The sequence below is a fragment of the Netta rufina genome (genome assembly GCF_964035555.1).
Source record: "Netta rufina genome assembly, chromosome: 1".
NCBI classification, from domain to species: domain Eukaryota; kingdom Metazoa; phylum Chordata; class Aves; order Anseriformes; family Anatidae; genus Netta; species Netta rufina.
The window spans coordinates 77,248,061-77,271,443 of record NC_140123.1 but is presented as its reverse complement, the minus strand read 5'-3'; the positions used below and the strand labels follow the sequence as shown (position 1 = coordinate 77,271,443).

Genomic DNA, 23,383 nt, shown 5'->3' with positions numbered 1-23,383 from the left:
ATTTGTTGAGATCTAACAAAATGTGTTTGTGTTGACTTTTCATTATAAAAGATGCTGAAGGAAATAATGATAGCCAACCTTTTGACATAATTCTTTCAAGAAGGGACCTGCCTATGCTGCTACTTAAAATCATCAGACCTTAATACCTTAGTGAAAACTTGTATGATATATACGGTGTCAGAGCAGTAATTTCGCTTAGACTAATCCAGCTGAACCAATCTGAACATGCTGTACACAAACTGTAAGCTCCCTGTTTGAGTTCAGACCAGATGGGTCATGTGAGGGTAGACAGTTATCACCCAACTAGTCCAATTGGTATGCTGAATTTATCCTGGAGGTTGGTCATCCTTCCTCTCTGAATACTACCTGTGACTCCACAACCTGGCTCTCCAAATTCTACCTCTAGCTCCACAGCCAAGTCACAGTCCTGTGCCTATGGATGAGGGCTGATCAGAACTTAGGGATTTATACTACCTGCTATCACATCTCAATTGTTAAGTCTTCAAAACTATCTTTCCTTTCTGCTACATGGGCTGCATGACCACGCATGCTGTGCCAAGCAGCGTGGAGTGGGATACACTTGGTCTTCCAGTGCACTCGTTAGGGCTGAAAGGCTGTGACAGTTCCTAACCTTTGTGAAATACACCCCACATCCTTCCTGACTTCAAATGCCATGGCCATCTCATGTTCGTACAGCTTATGCAACAGTTTGTTCAGCATTCTTTCTTTTCACATATTTCCTATTTCTTCTCTTACAGATGGGCAAAAGAGGAAGAAATCATTAAGAAAGAAACTGGACTCGTTAGGGAAGGAGAAAAACAGAGACAAAGGTAAAATTTTATGAATATAAACAATATAAATAATAATATAATTCACTAATTGGGTCTTAGTTTTGCATATGAGATTTCTTTAGTCTTAAATTTATACTTTCTGGAATAGGAAAATGTTACCAAAAATATGTCATATCCCTTTGTATTTGTCATTAGTATAATCCAGATCTTGTGAACTGAAAGTTTCTTTCCTGGGAGAAAAGGAGGAGTTAAAGGACTGAATATTTTCTTCCTTGTTCTTTCTCCCCATTTTCACCAGCCAGTGCAGGGCGCAGGAGTGCAGTTAGGATAATATGACCCAGTTGTTTACCTGCATATACACTCTACACTCTCCCTTGCAATTCACAAAGCATGTAAACCCAGCCCTGCCTAAGCCAGTCAGATGGGGTTCTTTTCTTCCTTCCTCTTTTTTTTTTTTTCTTTTTTTTTTTTTTTTTTTAAACCTTAGGAAAACAGCCATTGTTTAAAATGTGTAAATGCTTCAACGGTACCGATCACTTGGGTCTTAATAGACTCAATGTGATATGGATTTACAGATACAGTTGGACTTTTTTGTTTGGACACTAAGCAGCTTTATGGGCTGGGTCCTAATCCACCAGACTTGACCTGTAGTTTGCAGCCATTTGAACTAAGTCTAGACACTGAGTGTTGAAACCAATCTCTGAAATTGTAGTTTTCAGCATATAATTATGCATCTAATTTTATGTTCACTTCTAGAGAAATAGTTCTAGAAAAGTAGTAGTAAAACTTGTTTTTTGCACAACTGTACTGGTCGAGCACTTGTAAATAATGTTATTTTCTGCTATTATATTTCTGCTCTTTTTTTCTTTTTCTCTACCTGTATGGTGGCACTCAGTTACTTCTGAGATCTGCATTCTGTTTTTGTTCAGATAGTTTTTCTGGACATTTTGGACTTAGTAGTTGCCCACAGGAAAGATCAGCACTTTGTGCTTATTCATCCTTGTATATATTTATCTGTTTCCTGTTTTTCAGCATTGCTGTGGAAAAAAAAAAAAAAAAAAGAAAGTTCTAGTTGACTTTAGCCAAGCATTTTTAAAAATTACTATGCTGATTCTTTTAACTTGTAATTCCTTTTTTCTTCATTTAGCTTCAGGCTGTTTCAAATCTTCCTCCCATCTTCCACTGCCTTATTCTCATTTTATAGGTTGAATTCCAAGATGTCTTTTGCTTTCTAAGATGTCCAAGCTCTCTCCATGTATAAAATATTACAGGAGCATCCCCTGAGGGCAAAATACTTCAGCACTACTTGAATGGCAGAATCTGTTTCTCTCTTTCCTTCAGCATTTCTGCATTGACAGTGGTGTTGAGTTGGTCAATAAGAGTGCAAAGGGCCAGGAAACCTGAAGGAATCAGGTTCCCAAGCAGATTCTGTCAACAGAGTGAAAAGAAAGCAATGTTAACTTTGCTGTTGATGTTGCTATCAGCAAACATTAAGCAAAGATAGCCAAGATAGCAGCATATAGCACCCCACTTCTCAGTGTTTCTGTCCATGATTGTTTCCAGTGTGCTTCCCTCTGCCCTACCAGGTTATTAAATATCATCTGTCTCACAGTTATTTGCTGAGCAGACAGTTAATCCATCACTGCAGGGAGGATAAGCCACCATGAAGGTGGACATTTGTGCCATGTAGGTAGTTAGCCTGGTGAAAGACAAAGGGGAGGCAGCAGCATCTGCATCTCCTGCCCTGCTATGTGTGTTGATATATGCGTGTGCCTGCCAGGAGCTGGGCTTCACATGGGGCAGCATTTAGGCAGAGTTGGAAGGCTTAGCATGATGGGCTGGGACGTGAGGCCCAGGAATTCAAAGGGACAGAGTTGTAGAGCTTTCAGGCTGACGAGCTGACCTTTGCAAGGAAAATGTAAGGCCTCGTGTCTTGGTACTACTCATCTTCACATCTTGGCAGAGCCACACCTGCTGCCCTAAGGAATGGTCCCTATGTTGCTGAATTTCGAGGCAGAGGTAACCTCTCTCCTTTCGTGAGCTGAAACTATTAGCCTGATCTGTTCCACAGATTTTTATTTATTCATTTTTTTTTTTTAAACAAGCATTTCTATCGTTTATTTTATAAAGAGAATATCTTCCATTACTGGGCAACCGGTCCAAAACAAACACTCTGCAATGTGGCCATGGGTGTACGCACACAAAAGGCCAAGAACATGCACTTTTTCACCCTTGCATGTCCCTGGTCCTGTAAGGAATGTCTGCCTTCTGTTTCCTTTTTTTCTTGGTGACAGTGCACCATCCTTAGAGGCAAGCAGTGAGAACAGGAAGAAGGACACCGAAGTGGCATCAGGGAAGCTGATTTCCGGAACGCTTTTTATAGATGAGTGATGGCTGCCTTAATGCAAAGAGCAGTCCCCTCACTTGAGCATCACATATATAAGCACAGTTTGCATACATGAATAATTCCAAATATATTGAGTTCCCTATATCCCAGCCTCAGAGACCCCACATATCAGAATGAGTAGTAGCCAAGGGGTCCTGTAGTTAGGTCTTACCTGGAGTATGTGTCACGTGAAAATTCTTTTTTTGAATGAATAGCCTTCTGAAAGTTAATCCTCACAATCATTGGCCTGTCACCCACTGTGTGATCCTATGTGTGGCTTGCAGCCAAAGCTCACTGAGATGAAGCCACAGAGGTGGAAAAAAGGCTGCAGTGCTGATCACCAGGGATGCACAATGAGGCCTTGCTGTAGGGAGCACGAGGAGTGAGCCTCACATACAATTTATTCTGTTTGCAATCAGCTTTGTGTCTTCAGGTATGGACAGTTCCTGAAAAAATGTAGGGAGGCTTTGTATACTTAGTTTTGCCTGATACTCCCTCTACGTTAGCACTGTCATACAGTGAACCACCCTGGGGTACAGACTTGTGGAGTTACTCTGTCTGTGGAGATGCAACATCCCTCTGCCTGGTGCCTGAGACTGTTCTTCCCCCATTCCACCCCAACAGATGGCTGTGCTTAAAAACATTACTGAAGGGATATGGTACTCATTTCTTCTAGGACTGTTCTGAGAATTAATCACCTATATTTTAGGATTTATTCCAATCTGTGGAGTTTTTACTCTCCTAGCATAACATTTTATTTAGACAGATCAGTTGATCTGCTAAAGTGAGAGTCTCAGCAAACTGTTATTCTTTTGAAGGCCAAGAAAGGCAAAAAGTAGAATTGAATGCACTTTAAATAAGATTGGTATCTTTATTTTGTCTTTTTTTGACAGGTACATCTGTCAAAAATTAATTAAAAGGGGAAAAAAATCTAAAACAAGTGTTTTCATTTGTTTTTACATTTCTGAGTGACTCACCAGAACAGGATAGAGCAAAACTTGCTGGATGTAAACGAATGAAACAGGAGAGCAGCAGTCCACCCAGTTATTTAGGCAATGTTTTCAGCTGCTATCATTCAATGTCTTTGCTTTTCTCTGCCCTGCCTCCTTGTTATTTATGGCCATTGTGATTCTCCATCGTTTTGTCTACATGTGTCTCCAAACACTTGCTTTAGCTGCTGACAAACAGTACTCTGGCTGGAGGAGCAGTAAAATGTCAGTGCTGCTCAGAATACGAAATTCTCTGGATGCTCTGCATGCTGGTGGCCGGGTACTGTTCCCTTGCAAATTCACTGCTAATTTTGATGACAGCAGAAGTGGAGCGTTTCATCTGTCTGCTGCCAGCCATACATGGGTCAGCGTAAGCATGCCTCCTTAGAAAGTAAACACAAACATTCCTGAAGGAGATGCCTCTCAGAAAGGATTTCTCATAGAAGATGTTATCAGTAAGCCAGCTCCATATTTCTTTGGTTCCAGTAAACTCCACAGGTGAACTGAGAGACCTCCTTAGAAATAGCAATCACTTGTTGCATGATTTGTTGAGCAACCTTTTCCTAATGTTTCTGTGTGGAATGTAAATTCTTGACACATTCATCTGTGGGGCCTTGGCAGAGGTGCTATGTATGCTGTACTTGCTGAAAAAAAAAAAAAAGTAAGGCTATGGGATATGTGGTTTCTGGAAAAGATGTTTGATTTTTCTTTAGTTATAGTTTGAAATTCTCAAACTTCTTCCATGTTTACTTCTCAACCATTCTCATTAAATTTAGACGTATTTCTTAATGTTTGCATTTTTTCTTCAGTAATTCAACCTATGATGATGTCAGCATGTCTTGGCATATTCTAAGGAGTGAACTGAATATATGGAGCTTCTTTTTTATTATAGTTTATTAGAAATGTGTGTGTTTTTTTTTTCAAGCTTTTTAGTGCCCCATTGTGCTATTTTCAGAATGTGTGTTATGCTCTCAAGGCAAATGAAAGTTATGTTAAGTGACATTGTGTCATATTTTGCATTGAAGTCAACTAAATAGCTGAAGAACCTCTTATTTAAAGCAAAAACAATAAAAATCAAAAACCTCTCCACAGAAAAGTCAAAGTAACTGGGAAGGCCTTGTATCACTCCTTTAAGGTCAGTGAGCTTGGACTAGCTGGAGAAGGGAGTTCTGTCACAGAACTGGTGCTGGGCACATGGTCTTATCTTCAGTCTTCTGTCAACATAGTATTATGTTGAGATGGAGGGACTTCTGCCTTGATTTAAAGAACCCTCCCCATTTAAATATCCCTTTTAAAAGGGATATTTTTTTTAGTATCTCAGCTGTCTCCCACTCTGTTTCTATCATTTAATTGTGATTAGTAGGAGTGTCTCTGTTGATTGAAGTCACAAGATTTCATCAGCTCCAAAACAGCATTTAAGCTGTACTAAAGGAAAAAAATAAAGGCTAAGGAGACTACCAACGTTGCTGTATTTTATACTGTTCACATTATTAGCATTAAAAACCTCATTACTGTCTAAAATGTAGACCTCACAGGTTCTTAATAGATTGTCATTGTTTTGGGGATGGAAGCCACAAGTTTCAACAGCAGAATCTTCAGATAAGCCTTTGAAGCTATACTTGGGCTGGATTGCACAAGGCCAAGTAAGCTAACTGCATGGGTCAACATCCTTTGCTCATCTTTTGATGAGCAAAGAAAAGGATTTCTGGTCACTGAAACTCTTATTTGGTCTGGATGTGATTTTTTCTGTGAAATGCTCTTCTTTTAATTAGAAAATGCTGATTTACTACCACAGAAAGATTTAGGAATGTTGCGGTTTCGATCAAAATTTTGTAGAGAAACTTTCCTCAGCTGCAAGATGGACTTTCTTGTCCATCTTTCAGAGAAATGAAGCACTTCTCCAGAATAGCAAACTGTCTCTTGTGCCAGTAAACACTCAAAACAAAATAGATCAAAAGTCATGACATTATATGCTTCTGTTCAGCATCAACATGTGCATCTGCATTTCCAAGATGATTGCCTGGTCTGCCAGGTTGTTTCCATTTTTTACACACTGTTGTCTCCAAAATTTCTTTTTCAGCAGCCCACTCCCCTAATTGAAAAAGTGATCGACTTTCATTGGGGTTTCAGAGAGTAACTTACTTAGTAGCTTTCTGACCATAGCAATCACATAGTAATACAACAGACTAAAATTTGAGCCTCTGCTCTAAAGAGCATTTCTTCATACAAATGAAACACCTTCAACAGTAAAGATCCCCACCCTACAGCAGCAAATAGGCAGTTGTTACTTTTACCTGGATCTTGAGGCTAGAACCTCAAACCTACACATCTTACTTCTGAGTCACTGCCCCATCACACTCCCTCAGGGGTTTGCATGGTTTTGTACCACTGAAATTCCTCTTTTTTCTAACAAATCTGAAACTTCAAAAGGGCTGGCATTCACTCTAATGGACATGTCATTACCTGTCCAACAAGGAAGTTCTTGGAATTGAATACTTCTGAGGAGACTGGAGAGGGGGGAGTATAAAACATACTCCCCTCCACCATATACCGCACACACACACAAAAGTTTTGCTGGGAACTTGAGGCTGTAGCTGGTCTGTGGTGGGTGCAGCCCATTCTCTTGATTTCAACAAATGAACAAAAAGTTACTGATTTTGCCAATTTTGTAACGTAATTACCACTGCCAGCCAGCATCACTTCCATCTGTATTTAGTCTGAAAATCAGCCAGTTGGTTTTCATCCAGTTCCCCATCTCTGCCAGACATTGAGAAACTGGGAAAGTGGTTCATGTCCTCTGAGAAGGGTGCCTACAGCAAAGCTCTGTGTCCTTTCACTGCTCTACAGGCATGTTGAACAAGAGCAATTAAAAACCTGGCATTCCACACCTGAGGGTTTGTGAGGAGGAACAACACTTACCCTCAAAATAGCAGCCTTTACATAACAAAGTTGGGGAGTAGGGCTATCGTAATGAAATCCATTTAATGAAGCAGTGCTGAAATCTCATCCCCTGCTAATCTCATCCCAGTTGATCCCAGTGTTGTAGGATCAGTGGCATCAGCGTGATGTTGGGTATCACTGGGCTGTGTACTGCTGTCCCATCCCAATTTGAAGTATAAATGACTCTGAGACAAAAACAGGTAAATAAGTCTTGTTTAGGATTTCATTTGGCTCAGTGGCCTTTGTCAGGAAATGTTGTAGAGGGACATGTATGGGGACTGCTAGCGTTAGGTCAGAGGTTGGACTCGATGATCTTGAGGTCTCTTCCAACCTAGAAATTCTGTGATTCTGTGACATTTGAAAGGGATACTGGAGGCATAATGAAGTACCTGGTTATACTGTCAGAAGGGGAGTAATGTTGCAGATGTGTGTTTCAGGTGAATTTTCAAAGTAAGCACATGGTCTTAAATGTTCACTGAGAAAATAATTCAAAATACTAAACATATATATATATATATATTATATATATATATAATCCTAATAATCTTGTCATTTTACAGTCATACTCCACAGGGTGTAGGGGGGATGGGCTTAACTCTGGACTCCTTGAACTAGCCATCTCTGCATTGCTTGATACTTATATGGTGATGTACTTTCTTGTCCTAAATTAAATGCAGACAGTTTTAGATGTCATTCTACTCACTGGTCACCTTCAGACTTGCTTGGTATGTGGAACTTCCTGATTTAGTTTTATCTGGTCACCAAAGTTAGTTCATGTCTTAACATTTCATGCTTCTAAAGAGCAGTAATGTTTCTCAGCAAAGCAGAACAGGCCCTTGTTTCTTTCATATGATGAGATAGTAGTACCCTCACTCAAGATTCAAAAAAATATACTCTTATTTCCAATGTCTTACGTCAATTTAATAATAATTTAAACATAGACAACATTTTAAAGTGTCATCAAAGACACAATCACACTGAATTCTGGGAGGAACTTTGGCCTTTATTCATTCAGAAGGTTGTAACAGAAGAAAGGATGAATATGTAAGGATCTTTTGTTTGCTTTTTTTTGTTTGTTAATAATAATAATATTTGTTAATGTTAATAATATATATATATTTATATATATGTAAAAGCTTTTAATCTCTAGTGCCTTGTTTATTCCTGATACTGGCAGCTCTGAATTTGGAACCTAGTAGAAGCTGCACCCATTTTCACCATGATGAATAGGCTCAGCAGCAATTCTTTTTCATTCCATTTGAATACAAACCAGTTCTGATTTGCAGTCTGGCCCAGTAGTTTTGATTCTGCTAATCTTTGGTAGGAAAAAATAAGAAACTTAATGGTGAGAATTTCAGTGTTAGATGTTGGCTGATTCACTGTGAAGCACTTTTCTGTTCTTTCAAACATTTGACCACTCTTAAATTTAAGACCTAAGTATATGCTGATTTTGTAAATTGCAGTTATATCAATGTATGTATATACTCTACAGTTATATTGATGTGAAGTGGGTGTATACTACTGCGAAAAGGATATAGTTCTTGTATATAATTAAAACGTTATCCTTGAAGGCTTAGTCTGAGTAGTGGATGCAATTACAAACGCCCTGTACAGGTAGGTGCATGCCCTCCTGACCTGTGATGAGACCCACGCACGTGCCCATACTCCTTGACTCCAGTGCCCTGCAGCATTTGTGAGAAACGATCTGGTGAAAGGGTCATGAGAGCTGCGGCACGTTTAAGCCAGGCTCCCCAGTCTCAAGGTTTGGTTTCCAGAGCCCCCACTGGCCATCTGCACTATCTAGATACGGCCAAAGGTGCCTGACTTCCAGTTGCTTTCAGTGGAAGTTAAGATCTGAATTAGTTCTGTTCCCAATTGATTTTCCAAGATTCTGTGTGGTATATCATTTACGATCCAACTGGAAACAGGAGTCAGATACCATGAACTACAATTACCTGGCATTTGTCCACTATTATTTTATTGTTTGAATGTTGTTATTGTTGTGCAGTCCTGTACCTCCTTGGAATTATTATATATTTAAAGAGACTTCAGATTGTTTTTCTTTTTAACAGCTTAATACTGACTTCTTTCTGTACTAAATAAATATCAGATGTTCAGTAAATATTAACTTTTTTGTTGCAGAATTTATTCCCCAGGCTTTTGGAATGCCCTTGTCCCAAGTGATTGCTAATGACCGGGCCTACAAACTCAAGCAAGACTCTCAGAGAGAAGAGCAAAAAGATGTTTCAGATTTTGTGGCCTTTCTCTTACCATTTGGAACAAAAAGGCAGAACAAAGAGCTTTCCAGCAGTAACTCATCTCTCAGCTCCACCTCAGAAACACCAAATGAATCCACTTCTCCTAACACACCAGAGCCAGCACCACGAGCAAGGAGGCGTGTAAGTACACCCATAACATCATCGTACGTGCCTGTTGCTCTGTGGAGGGTATAGGCAATGCAGAAAAAAAAACACTTTTATTTGTGGATTGTGGAATATTTTTTGCATCATGTTGGAACCATGATCTTTTAAGTGGAGGCCAGCCTGATGAATACCAGAAAACCCTTACTGTAGTGATCTTTTTCTGGTGCTGATGGGAAAAGATCATACGAATGGTGCGAGTCTGTTGCAGATCTCAGTGATAGAGATTATTTAGAACTCCTCCCGCTCACTCCCTATATCTACCTCCTTATGTTTAGGTCTTTTAGATTTAATAAATTCCATCTATCTTCCATCTGATTTTTTCATCTTGAGAAGACTAAACCTGTGCAATTGATATTTATATAGATGCTTCTGTTAATTTAGCTCCATAAACTCAGAAATAAATTAACTATTAATCTCTGTAGTAATGTTAATAGAAGTCCTTATGGCCTAATTCAAATCCTGTCCTCAGTGGTAAATAAGTTATTAGAATACATTTGTACCAGGCCCTTAAAATAATTTTTGCATACATGCTAAGAAAATGCCTTTGGCAGCAGAACACAGTGCAGTGTTTTAGGTTGAATGTTAATCCTGCACGCAAGAAAGGTATCTGGTAGACCATTTGTTTGCAGGGTTCTGTTTCTTGCAAGTAAATTTTATGCTCTGAACTCGTAGAGATTTCCAGTTTTCCAATGCTGCAGCTAGTAGCAGTATTATAAATGTTTTGTTTCGTTTTCTTTTTTTTTCCTTTTTTTTTTTTTTTTTTTAGTGGAGTTGTCCATGGGATAGAGGCTCTAAAATTATTGCTTTTTTATTTCATATTGTAGTGGAGATAAAAGTGCACAGTAAAATACTTTAGATAAAACCCCCTGTTAAGTAATCTGTGAAGGAATTCAGGATACGTGAACAGACACTGGAAAATAAAACATTTTCCTAAGATCCTAGCCTTCTTTTCCCAAGGAGAAAACCTGCTTCAGAGAAATGTGATATAGGGCTCTGCAAGATGCATTGTTAAGAGGGGTAGAAGGGTGGATCTGGAGTACTGGAGTAAATTGCAGATTAAGAGAAGGTTCAAGAGCCCTACAGCCTGCCTTCTTTCCCTCTAGCTGTCAGCTGAAGGTTATACTTGAAGTGTCAACAGTCTGTCTGCAAAGAGCTGAGGGCATGATATTTGAAGATGTTTGCATTATTATAAACATGTAGTGCACATCCATTGGCTTCTCCAGACCATATGAACAGGCAATTGTTCTCACACACACACAAGTGCAAAGTACACTTGAATATGTGTGTGAAGAGAAATCTGCCAACTTCTTTCAGCATTTGGCATAAGCACTGACAAAAAGTAGAAATTCACTGTATAAACCCATTGGCATCAAAACCTGTTTTCATCTGAAAGATGATTCGTGTTTCTAGATATGGTCATTTGTTGTTCTTTTCACAAAGTGTGATACGATCTCTAACTTGTATTTGACCAGCCAGCAAACATTAGGAACCTGGATCCTTTGTTACCTAAAAGGAATAGAGGTCCATCAGAACCAAGTTCCTAGAAGCTTTTTATGGAGCTTTGGTTTAATGCCAAGATTGCAGCTTTCAAGGTGTTGAACTTGACCCATTGGTCCATCCGTAGTCATGACACTGCAGTAGCACAAGGTTCACTTACAGAGAAGTAAGAGTATGCTAAGGTGGAGAGTAGGATGTGGAGGGAGCTACCATTTTCTCTCTGGAGTGTTCTCAGTTGCACTACTTTATCAATGCAAATGTTTATTTAAAAAAAAAAAAAAAAAAGTTGATTCATGCAATTGATGCAAACAGTTTCTCATACAAATGCTGCACAGAGTGCAGTCCTGCCCATAAAACCCATGCTAAACCCATTTTAAACTTAAATTGGAGATGTGGTTTGTAAATGTGCCATTCAGCTCCTTGTAATTGTGCCATTCACTTGCCCAGTTTATTCAGATTCTGAGCTCAGCATGGTGGAGCAGGCCTGCACTTGGTATGGCCAGGTAGTGTTGTACTTTGGCTACTGAACTCAAGGTCATTCTTCCTAAAGCCAGCTCAGTGTTGCAGTTAATCCACAATTTTGATAAAGTGCCCAAGGATAATGGAGAACTGACTGTATTTGCATCTATTTTAGGGATCTGAAATCCGACTTAAGTGACTCTGTGATAATAATGATTCATGAGGTAAGGATGTTTTGCAGGCAGGGAAGGACCAGCAAGTGCAAGGTATAAAGGTGGGCAACTGTCATACAGGAGCTGCCTGGGAACTGCAGTGGTGAGGATTGTGTTAGGATTTGCAGTGCCAGTCAACTGATTTTGATGTCTGAAACCCCAAATCTTTAAAAAGGAAAGAGGAAAATAGTTCAGCTTGAAATCCTACAGGAACGGATCACAGCCTGAGAATGTCCGTGGTTTTTGTTTGTTTGTTTTCTTTCTTTTGTTGTTTGTTTCTTTCTTTCTTTTTGACAGGAAATGTTAAGGGGAATCAAACAAATGTTTTTTCTGAGAAACACTAGAAATCATGATTGAAGTTGCATTCCAAAGTGTCTAGTAATTGCTTAGAGATGTGGGTCACAAAAAATTATCTAAAAACTTCACTGTGTTTTTTCCTAAGTCTTCCATGAGTTATGAGAAACAGGACTAACCCTGATAAGTTAGATGTTATGAACTGAAATGTTTTAAATTCATTTGAAATCTCAGTGGATTTCATTTGAGTTGCCTACAAGATGGAAATTTTTATAAAGCTCAGTTTTCTACACTGATGGAAGACAATAGTTCTAGAGCTTGGTAATTCCCTAACAGGTCCCATTTAACAGACATAACGATCTTGCCTACAGTCTATGAAATGCCTGTCAACAGCAGAAGAGCTTGCTTTGAAGAAATTAGAGTTCTCAGAAAAGTTTTGAATGGAAATTCTACACTTTTTCATTCTGTGTTAAAATAGCATGCTGGTTACCTGTTCAGCATTTTAGGTTATGGTATCTGTTGTGGTTGGTTTTTTTTTTTTTTTTTTCAGAAGGAAAGGAAATATTAAACAATATATATATTTTATTGAGAAATAAAAAATATCTTTTTAATTATTTTTATTATTATTCATAAGCCTAAAATACTTTTGCTTTGTAAGTTTAATAACAATTGATCAACTATGAGGGAAACGGTTGTTTTGAAATAACAGTAATGTTGTGGTTTGAAACAAAAATCTTCATTTTCGAATGTGAACATTGAAAAATGCCATAAACCTCATGCTGCTTTGTCCTTTACTGGCTGCTTGAATCTTTGTGCTTCCCTGTAATCTAAAGATAACGTTCATAGCTTTCATTGGAATATTAATGATTTTAAGATGCATGAAGTAGAATTACTGAAAAAATATCATCTCTGTACCTCCTCTGGTGAGTCTTTGTCTGTCATAATGCATTTTTATTTCAATCTCTACAGCAAATCAATTGGTAGCCAACTACTAATAATTAGCCAACTATATGTGGTGTTTGTGTAATTTTCACTGATACAATTGCCCAAAATATGGAAGAAATAGGGAATCAGGTTTAAAAATGTATATATACCTTCATGCACATAAACACCGTATGGCTGAATTGCATGTGCAAACCCTGACTCATCCTTGTCCTGGAGTATAGCCAGTCTTCTACAATAACAAAAAAGTGTGCCAAATGAATGTAAAGCATTTATTTTTTTTAGTGTCTAATTTGTATTTCTTGTGGTTTGGTAATAATAGCATTGTTACTGTCCTGATTTTTCCATCCATTACAGTGGTATTAGAACTTGACTATTTTATGAAAGCAGCATAACAAAGTGTATATTTATATTAGTTCATTTAAAATAGGGAGACATTTTTTTTTCTTTGTCAGATGAAGTAATGTGGCCTTTAGGTTTCTCCAGCCATATTGATTGTCCATGCATGTGTATTTTACAGGGTGCAATGTCTGTGGACTCTATTACTGATCTTGATGACAATCAGTCACGGTTGTTAGAAGCTCTCCAGCTCTCTTTGCCAGCAGAAGCCCAGAGCAAGAAAGAAAAAGCAAGAGATAAGAAACTAAGCCTGAACCCAATTTACAGGCAGGTTCCCCGGCTTGTAGATAGTTGCTGCCAGCACTTGGAAAAACATGGTAAGAATATCTCATTTTCCCATGAGTGGCAGATGTATTTTTACTATAGTATAAATAAACTTGTATTTTGAGAAACAAGTGTATACTTAAAATTGCAAGGACATCTTTGAAAGTCAGACACTTTCCCTCTTATTTTGCCTCTTGCTAAAGATCCTGTCTCACAAGTAATTACTTAGAAGACAATTTCCTCCCAAACAGAAGACCTGTGTTATAAGTTTGCAAACTGGCCTGTTCAGCATGAAGGAAAAAACTTTCTTGGAAGTCATTCATCCAGTAATGGAGTGCTCAGCTCTGCAAGAATGAATCTTTACACCCCACAGATTTACCCATACAGTGAGAATGAAAGCCTGAAATGTGCAATCCAGTCATTCTTACCAGCCAGTGGATCTGAAGATACAAAAGCTACATGAACAGTTTATGCTACAGTGCCAGACTTAGCTAGAAACAACATTTGAAAATAGAGGTTTAGAGAAATAAAATAATCCCACACTAAATTATATTAAGCTCCAAGAAGCATTTTCCTGTTCACTACAAGGCTTTCAGGCTGCCTACTCTGTCCCTGGCTTGAGTCCTACTGACCAGCCTCAGGCTCAGTCCTGCTCTCTCTGAAGGGAATTATAAAATTGTGCCAATATTCTTCTTGTGTCTTCATGATCATTCAGATGCAAACCTCCCACCAGCTTTCTGTAATGCAGAAACAATAGTTAATCAAGGTATCTGTTCAACATCTTTCCCAATGTATCTTTGTCTTGTTAAGATTTTTCATGAGAATTGAAATAACTTGGCCACAGGAAGACAGACTTATCACATGACCAGATGATAAACAAACCATTAAGTACTGGTGACTGCAACACCAAATGATGCATTTGATGCCTAATGTGACCAGAAAGAAGTCATTTACTGACTCTGAATGAAAAGCTTTTGCAGATGAGGGACTGCAATTTAGACAACAATGCTAAGCTTTTACAGTACATAATTGAAAACCATGTTGCTTACAAATATATAAAGGAAAATGATGAAAGCAAGTCATTGTTAGTCTTTTACAGAGAGGAGATATCATGGTTGACAAATACAGGGATCATTAAGTTTAAGATGAATGACTTTCATGCCTTTTAGTAAGGTTAGCTGAGTTCAGAGAACATTAAACTGTCTGACTCAGCAAAAAGAGACATCCAGCTGAGGTTCCTTTGGATACTGTGATTTAATGTCACTTAAACGTTAGTGATGAAGTGCTTAATCCTCTTAACCCACTGAAATAACGAAGATACTTTCCTATGCAACACTTTTTTACTAAAATGCTTGCTTTATATTAAAAGTTCCTTTTAAATAAAACTTAGGACGTTTCTTTGTGCATTTTCTAAGAGTACACTGTGGTACCCAATAACACAATAATCAGAGATAATTTGGAGCAAATACTGGTGTTCTTCAACTTTCAGTTTAATCCACATAAGTATCTGTGGATTACAGAAATATATGATTTTAAAAAATAAAAGATTAGTTTTCTTTAGCCATAAAGGCCCTTGGCCTAGTTCTTCTTCCCTGCTGTCCCTGGGATCAGGTCCCAGAGTCATAAAGGTTTGACTTCCTTCAGGCCCTTGAGTAAAACAAATGCTGCATGTTTGTGCAGGAACGAGCTTCCAGTTTTTGCTCAATATGAGTATCTCCATCTCAGATGATTCCCTGCCATGGGAACCATCACTCCCAGATGGTTCCAGGGTTTACTAAATTCGTTCTGTGTTGTTCTATCAATTCAACTTTCTGTTAACCGAAGACAGAAGAATATTTGAAGAGGGGTGCCATGTTAAGACTAAAAGCTAAAAGGCAGAATCCAACCCGATTTTTTTTTCTGATGAGAATCTGCAACTCCACATACTGTGGAGCTACACATCTCCAGCAAGTAGTGTAGCCTCATGGCTGTTATGGGGGGGGGGGGGGGGGGGGGACAACTTTTGCTTTACAAGGCTATTTTACATTTCCTGTATGTCAGTAGAGAAGATGAATATTTCTGAGTAGCCTTTGTTAGACCATACATTTTTCAAAGCTTTAGACGATCTCATCCTTTTTGAAAATGATGTCTAGCTCTATAAAATGATCCTATATACACAGCTGTTCGAGCCTCTAAGATTTCCACTTACACTCTAATTGCTAAAGACTGTGGCACCTCTAAGATGATTTTTAATCTCAAGTATTTCAGTTGCTGTTACTTGATGATATGTGTCCATTCATCAACCACATATTATTTATTTGATATTCCAGTAGTATCTACAAGGATAGAAGAAGGTTTGAACTGATTTCTCTTGGAATAGCAGGCAACAACTTATTTACATCTCTTTGAAGGAAAACTTCGTATTGGTAGGCACTATACAGCCAGCTGGTAAAACCAAACACCATCTGCTTCCCAAATCCAAAGACACAGCTCACTGTTCAAGTATTTAGATATTTTATTGCCCGTTTCCTTCGATGGCAGTCCTGGAAGGGCTCAAAACACTGAGCCATGTCTTACTGTCAGAATTACCTCTGTCCGTCACATAATAGTAGTGGCACTAAGAAGATGGCATCAAGAGAAATGTCACAGAGATGCCATTTGCAAGCTTGGTAAACTACACTGTATCGCTACTTGTTCCAGGGATTTTGTCTCAGTGTGGTAAGTGTAACCTTGTAAAGAAATAAGTTGTGGGTTTTTTATCGTCTTTTTTTCTTACTCTTTTAAGAACACACATAACCCAGATTGCTTTGACTCAATGCAATTTTCAGCAGAAAATCATACAATAAAACAGTTGTCTGATGTGCTCTACTTGCAGGTCTCCAGACAGTAGGAATATTCAGAGTTGGAAGTTCAAAAAAGAGAGTAAGACAGGTGAGTAGATATGGATATTCTTTTCCCTCATCAGGTATGGTACAAATAACCTTACTGCTTTCCATTAGGTGATTTCTTCCCAGTCCTTCACCCAGTGAACTTCAGACTTCCTGTGTTAGTGACTTTATTATATTTCTTGATAGCTCATAACAGGCCATTTCTAGTCTTCTTTAACACTTGGTGAAATCCTTCTCAGGATCTCAACGGATTAACAATCACTGTATGTTTTGCTCCATTGAAGTAGCAAAGGGTTGGATATCCAAATAGTCTACCGTGATGAAATTTTCCAAAGGTTTCATTGTCAGGAGAAAGAAATCTTGGCTGCTTGTTCATCTCAGAAACAGCAGCAGCTCCCAAAGTAAACCAAAACTATAAATCTTTTTCAGAAAACTTACAGTATGAAGAAATATGAAAGTACAGAACAATCTCTTTGACCCTCAGATTGCTGTTCCCAAACATCACCTTTCTTTTACCCGTTCCACTTTAAGGTCAGAGCAGACCCATCCAATTCCTAGTCTCAGCCAAATGTTGAAAAAACAAAGATGGTGTACGGTTAGGTTCCATAGACAAAGTCAGAAGTGGGTGTTTCCTCAGCCTAGCTCTTGCATTGTTATTCCCAGAAGCTGGGAATACATGTTGAATTAGAACTGTGGACAATAGTGCTTAATGGTTGTATGATGCTTAGAGAGAAGGCAAAAAGTTGTGGTAAAATACCCCTGCTAGGAACTTTAAGACCAAAAAGACAAAATAGAAAAGAGCAAAAGAAAGCTTGGCTGCATCTAATCCCAGGAATAATGGTTCTGTGATGCAAAAATATTCGACATAATGATTGGCTTTCTTTGGAGAGTTATGATGAATAGATAAACTGTCTTGATTCTGGCTGGCAGAACAGTATAACCTGCTGATTAGTAGTTTACTCTCTACCAGTTAATACTGCTGTGTGGATGATATACCACGAAGCTGAAAACACTCATGGTCTGCAGACACAGTTGTTTCAAAAATATTGAAAAGTAAGTTGCCTCTAATATGCATTACAAGTTTTGATGTCAAAACATTTATTATTCAGGGATGAGTACAATTGCATCACACCTCTGGGAGAAAGCAGGGAGCTTATATCATTTGCTTGTAACCTAAGCCTTACTTCAAACATAACTAACCTTCACCAGTTTTTCTTTTACTCTGTTTTCAAAAGCTAAGGAAACCAAGAGATTTGGGTATTTATGTATTCTATTACAGAGACTAATTTATTGAATTAGATGAACTAATTTATTTTATTAAACAACATGGATGCATCAGCTTGGCCCTTGCAGCTACAATAATAAATGCTGTCAACATGAACACATGGGAAAGTCTGGATTCAATTAAAATTCCATTCATTTTCTGAACCATGGAAAGCCAAACCCAATACTCAGATTTTGGTGTGCTTTCGCAGCTGTTCATTAGTTTTTCTTGTACAGAAAGCAGGCATAGTTTTGTTTTCCTTCCTCCCCCAGTTAGAAAATGTCCTATTTCAACTGTAGTCTGTTGCCATAAATACATAAATAAATGAGTGCATGTGCCAGCAGATTTTTTTATTGGTGAGCAGGAAGGGAAAATCTAGAACGTGTCTATTACAAACCACCTTAGAGCTTTTTCACACTTAGTAGAGTGTAGGACCGAGGCTCCTGAGCTGGTGCTGAATCGAAGTCTGGTATACCTGGGTGCCAGGTATTAGTTTGTGCCCAGAAACCATACAGTTGCATGGGCAGAGCATAACTGCTGAGCTTAGGGAGGGCAGGCCTCTACACTAGTCTGGGTGCCTGGAGGACAGCTCTGCTGGTGAAGCTGCCAGACCCCAAGGCTGAAGAGCGGCATGGCTGGAGCTGTGCTTTCCTGTCCCACTCCCAGCAGGGATGTCCCCAGTTCTCACGTGTCCAGTGGATACAGTAGTTCACTGGGTGTACTTTCCAAAAGTCTGCAAATATTCACTGTGAAGGAAGTCTGAGAGACCTACGGTTGACATGGAAATGTACTGCTTTTTAACCATTGTGATACCTGGGCCTGAAACGTGGCTGTGTTCCACCAATGATTATTTGATATTATGCTAATTAGGAAAATCCATTTAGGCCTGTAAAGATAATGGATCAGAAGTGCTCTATATTCAAGGCTATACTAGCAATTCGTGATTCAGACAGCTATTTGGGAAGTTCAAATTCTTGGTGCAGTGCTGATTGATTTCCTCAGTTGCCTTGGGGCAGTATCTGTGGGGATAATCTTCTGGATAGAAGTAATTTGTGGTGCTCCACAGTGATGTTCCATGTTTGCCATCAGTCTGAAGAGCAGACATGATCTGAGAATTAAATCCCCAAGTCAGTACTGGAAAATATTTGGCTACAAAACAGTGGGCAAAAACATAATGATGAATAAAGAAAAAATTCTGGTCTTCATACTGTTATTATTCATATTAATAAAGACTAATTTAATAACAATAATAACCTTAATAAATTAGAAAGGAGGCTCTATTTTTTATAGAATGCCTTTCATGCTCATTATGATGGCACAAATTATGTAGAAATACGGGGATTTTCTACCTTCTCTACCTATTCCACATACACACACAACATAGATTTGCCTGTAATCAAGATTTTCCTCAGATTATCACACATAGTTTGCTTGTGATGTACCTTCTTTCTTCCTTTTTGAAGTGCATTTAATAATCCTGGTAAGGCAAGCTGATATCTCAAATTTCCTTGTGTTTAGTAAGATTTATAATTATTCCCTGAAAGAATATATTATGACACCTCATAGTATTAGCAAAGGTATGAAGTATTCCCAGGAAATAGTTTTAAAAGATCTTGACTCTTCAAAAAGAACAAAAGAGTAAAAGATGGAGCTCTCAACCTGAAGAAAGTATTCTGCTATGGGTGGTGGGAAGTCTCTTCAGAAAGTCAGGCATCTATATTTTCGAAAGGCATATCGGATGTGGGAGAGGGATTTCTTCTGCCTCTGGGAAATTTGATGCCTTTGACTTACACACAGTTTTGTCTGGGGACTGTAGCTAGAAAAAAAAAAAAAAGCAATACCTCATAAAGGTATTAGCGTGGTGTTTGTTATCTCCCTAATAATGATCACTTAGAAGTGAATTATATATTCAGCCTTACCAAAAAACATTTCTGCAATCTGGAAAATGAAAATGGTCATATCTTAAAAGATCTTCTATGCTGGAATATGCTAGTTAAGTGACTAAGATTTTGTGTCATTATTTTTTTCAGTTACGTGAAGAGTTTGACAGAGGCATAGATGTCGTGCTGGACGAAGAGCACAGCATTCATGATGTTGCTGCTTTATTAAAGGAATTTCTGCGTGATATGCCTGACCCGCTTCTCACTAGAGAACTTTATACACCTTTCATCAACACACTCTGTGAGCTCTGAAGCATCTTGATTTACTGATTTTTGATAAGCTTGTTTGAATTCTATAATCTCTACTAACTGTATTTTGTTTTCTGTGCATTTAATACTCTAACCTTGATTTACTTCAAATATTTATATATATATTTATATTTATAATTTGCTGGTGACTTTCCTTGGTTTTCATGCTGTATTAATCCAGAGAACTAGAACACAGATTTCACATAGATCTATTAATACCTATTTTTACGTTGGTATATATGATAGAATTAATGTTCCTGGTATCTCAGCACTGTGAATGCTCTTAGCTTTTGTTGCTATTCACTGATCAAAATTATGGTCTGGCTTCAAAAGCCTAGCTTCAAAAGTTCAAGTTTCATGGTAGTTAATGGCTCTCAGAACATTGTCCCAAATGTATTGGCTTATGCTAAAACCTGGGTCCAGTCTCTCAAAGAGTTGGGAAAATGTAAAGTTTGACCATTCAGGCTTGAACTGCTGCTTGGTATGTTCTTCAGCTTCTTTCTAGCCCTCATGTGTGAGATCCTGACTTTATCTCACCTTTGTCTCTGGCTACCATTGCATTTTAGGTGCTTGAAGTGTAGAATGTCCTTAACATTTCTATCTGCTTTTCCAGTTTCCCAGACTCTGTAAGATGTGAAATTGTGAAAAAAAAAGAAAAAAAAAAATTATAATGGCCAAAGCATAAACTTTACTGGAACGCTTCCAAAGGGTGCCCTGTAAACCCATAACTATACCAAAATGAATGTAATAAGTAGAAAATTACACATAATTTTTGTGTTGAGTGGCAGTGATGGAGTACGCAGCATGGATTTTGCTTTCATAGGCTGGGAGAAGAGCCTATGAACCTATAAGCAAAATGTTGACCAACCAAAGCAAAAATCCCATAAGAATATTGTTATGCTTTTGGTATTTCCTTGAAGTGTTTTCTCTTTTTCTTCTGATGTTACGAGGAAAATTATCATTAAACAAAGCTATTCTTATGCCTTCCTTTGGGCTGGGAACAGTATATTTGTTCTGATTTTAGGTTAGTTGGAGTACTTTTCTTAGAATGTATTTTTTCCCTTCTTAGTATTAGAGCCAGATGAACAGCTAAGCACCTTACAGCTTCTCATTTATCTCCTACCTCCCTGTAACTGCGATACCCTACACCGACTGCTGCAGTTCCTCTCCACAGTGGCTGGCCACGCAGAAGACACCACAGACAAAGATGGCCAAGAGGTAAGTTCCAAACACTCATGTCCTTTGACTTTGCTTAATTACGGGTCTCAAAAGAGATCTTTAAGGCTGTGAAATAACCATGTGACGTACCCCTGAAAGATGAGGGAGATTTTTTATTCTTGTCCACACATTTGATATTTAGTTTTTTACTACATTCTTAGGGCTGCATGAGTTTAATTTTTATATGACTTAATCAGTAGGGCATCTAGCACTTTCTCTGGGAGATGCACAACATTATAGGCCTTGTTGTTAAGAATATTTAATGTTGTCCATCCTTTTTCCTCCTTTGTTTTTTCCTGTTACATTCTATGGAAAAAATACTGCCCTCTTCTCCATAGAAAAGTGTCAGGCATTCAAGAGTGTGCTTTTTCATTCTTTTTTCATTCTCTGCTTTTTGCTTTCTTATATGACCTTTGAACATAGTTAAATTCTTTTTCCTCTTAGTTTCCTTGTGTGAATTGTGTAGTGAAGAATAAAAAAAAATGAAGGACGGGTGCACTTCTAACTGTTAGACCTAATCACCAGTTGGAGTCAAGGTCCATCATTGCCTGTTCTCATAATGGCCTCCCTACTGTTGCATTCTCGAACAAATTCAGTGGAGAGACTGTACTGCACCCAACCCCAGTGACAAGAATACCCATAGCTGCATTGCTTAGGTGTACCTCTGAGCATTGACGTGTGCATCTAAGACAGTCACACTACAGAAGATCTGAAAATCCAGGTTTCCCATTTTCTCCCGGGAAAATGTTTGAACTAGTGGACTGCTCTGCAAAAGGCAGCAACTCTGTTTTTTTTTTGATTGAGAAGGATGCAGTCAGACACTTCTTGACAAAATTGTACCAGTTTTTCTGTGGAAGGGACTTCCTTGTCCTGTGATCTGTAGCAGAGAGGTTCTGAGGTTACTTCTGAGATGCTGCTGAAACACCTGGAGAAGAGTCTTCCAAATGGAAAACTGCTGACTTTTTTGGACTCTTTTTGGACTTGGTTGCTATTCAAGGATAGGCACTTTGAGTTTTGCTGAATTTCTGCCTGAAGGCCTAACTTCAAATGTGCTACATGTGACTTCAGGACCTTTTTCAGTTTAAATCCCTTTCAAATGCTGTTATTTTTGTCTTCAGCAATAAGCTGATAAACAACTAAACCACTATAATGAAAGGCATTGGAAAAGAGCAGCCTGTAACAGTTTTACTGTACTTAAAAACATAGTGCATATAAGTTGGCTAATGTCTTGGTCCCTTTGGTCCAGCAAAGAGTTCTCTCTCAGTTGAGGAACGTACCTGAGAGGATCTTATTGCAGGACTGATGCTGCTTAAGAGAGTGGGCTTGGCAAAACAGTTGTAGTGAAGGAATTTTCATTCCCCTTAAGAGTACATCAGCTCTGCTACAGGTATTGCAAGGCAAATTTATGAAAGTCACCTTGGCAGTATTGTAAGCATCAAGAATATTACATGCAATTGGATATCTTTTATAGACACTAGAGTATTCTATTCATAATTACTTAAGCTATTCATTAATAATTAAGTGAATAAAGACATACAGGGCAAAAGATTGTATTTTGCTATCAGTGGAAAGAAGATGTGTGAGCTTTGGCACACAGGCTCTTCTCCATGATGTCTTTCGAAAGCCCTTCTCTCATGAAGATGAAGACAGATGATGAACTTTATTAAAATGACTCATCCAGCTTATTTCAGTTGATATGTTTACATCACTTTTTAAGGGATGCCCCGAGACTGCCCTTTAGAGAAGACTCACTGTTTGTACAGACAGCCTAAACATGCTGATCCAGGCAGAGCCAGAGGCTACCCCTGGCTCTCTCAGGACACCATGTGCCCACGCATCCTTGGTGGATCACTACTCTGATCACCCAAAAAACAGCTGGGTGCATGGTGGTGTGCAATAGGGGGTGTTTAAGCACAGTCATGCTGGAAAAAGTACTAACATGTTTGTTATGACTGTCCACCATGCACCTACTTGGTGCAGATGTCTTTGCAAGATTAAGTAGTGATAAAAGGAAAAGGTTTTATTTTATTTTTTATTTATTTTTAACTATCAGCTCTGTGCTAAAGCTGAGCTTTAGTTGTTTCGTTTTGCTTAAAAAAAAAAAAAGGTATAGTGAGTAGACAGTTGTAAATTCAACTGGAATGTTCAGTAGATGCCATATTATAAAAAAATAAAAATATTGCTTTGAAAGGATTAATTTTGTCCCACTCATTTCTTGAAATGCTATTTTCTGCCTCTTTTTGTGCCTC

General features: G+C 38.4%; 1 protein-coding gene across 1 annotated transcript in view; it reads left to right on the top strand.

The window, feature by feature from the left end:
* Positions 1–23,383, top strand: part of ARHGAP6 (Rho GTPase activating protein 6) — a gene marked incomplete at its 5' end in the record, with an annotated part of 309,381 nt that overhangs the window by 268,301 nt on the left and 17,697 nt on the right. The window contains 6 exons of the mRNA XM_084285501.1: positions 759–830; positions 9,249–9,505; positions 13,454–13,649; positions 16,451–16,506; positions 19,758–19,908; positions 20,986–21,134. Of these exons, the coding sequence (XP_084141627.1) occupies positions 759–830; positions 9,249–9,505; positions 13,454–13,649; positions 16,451–16,506; positions 19,758–19,908; positions 20,986–21,134 (881 nt within the window). The remainder of the gene's footprint in view (positions 1–758; positions 831–9,248; positions 9,506–13,453; positions 13,650–16,450; positions 16,507–19,757; positions 19,909–20,985; positions 21,135–23,383) is intronic.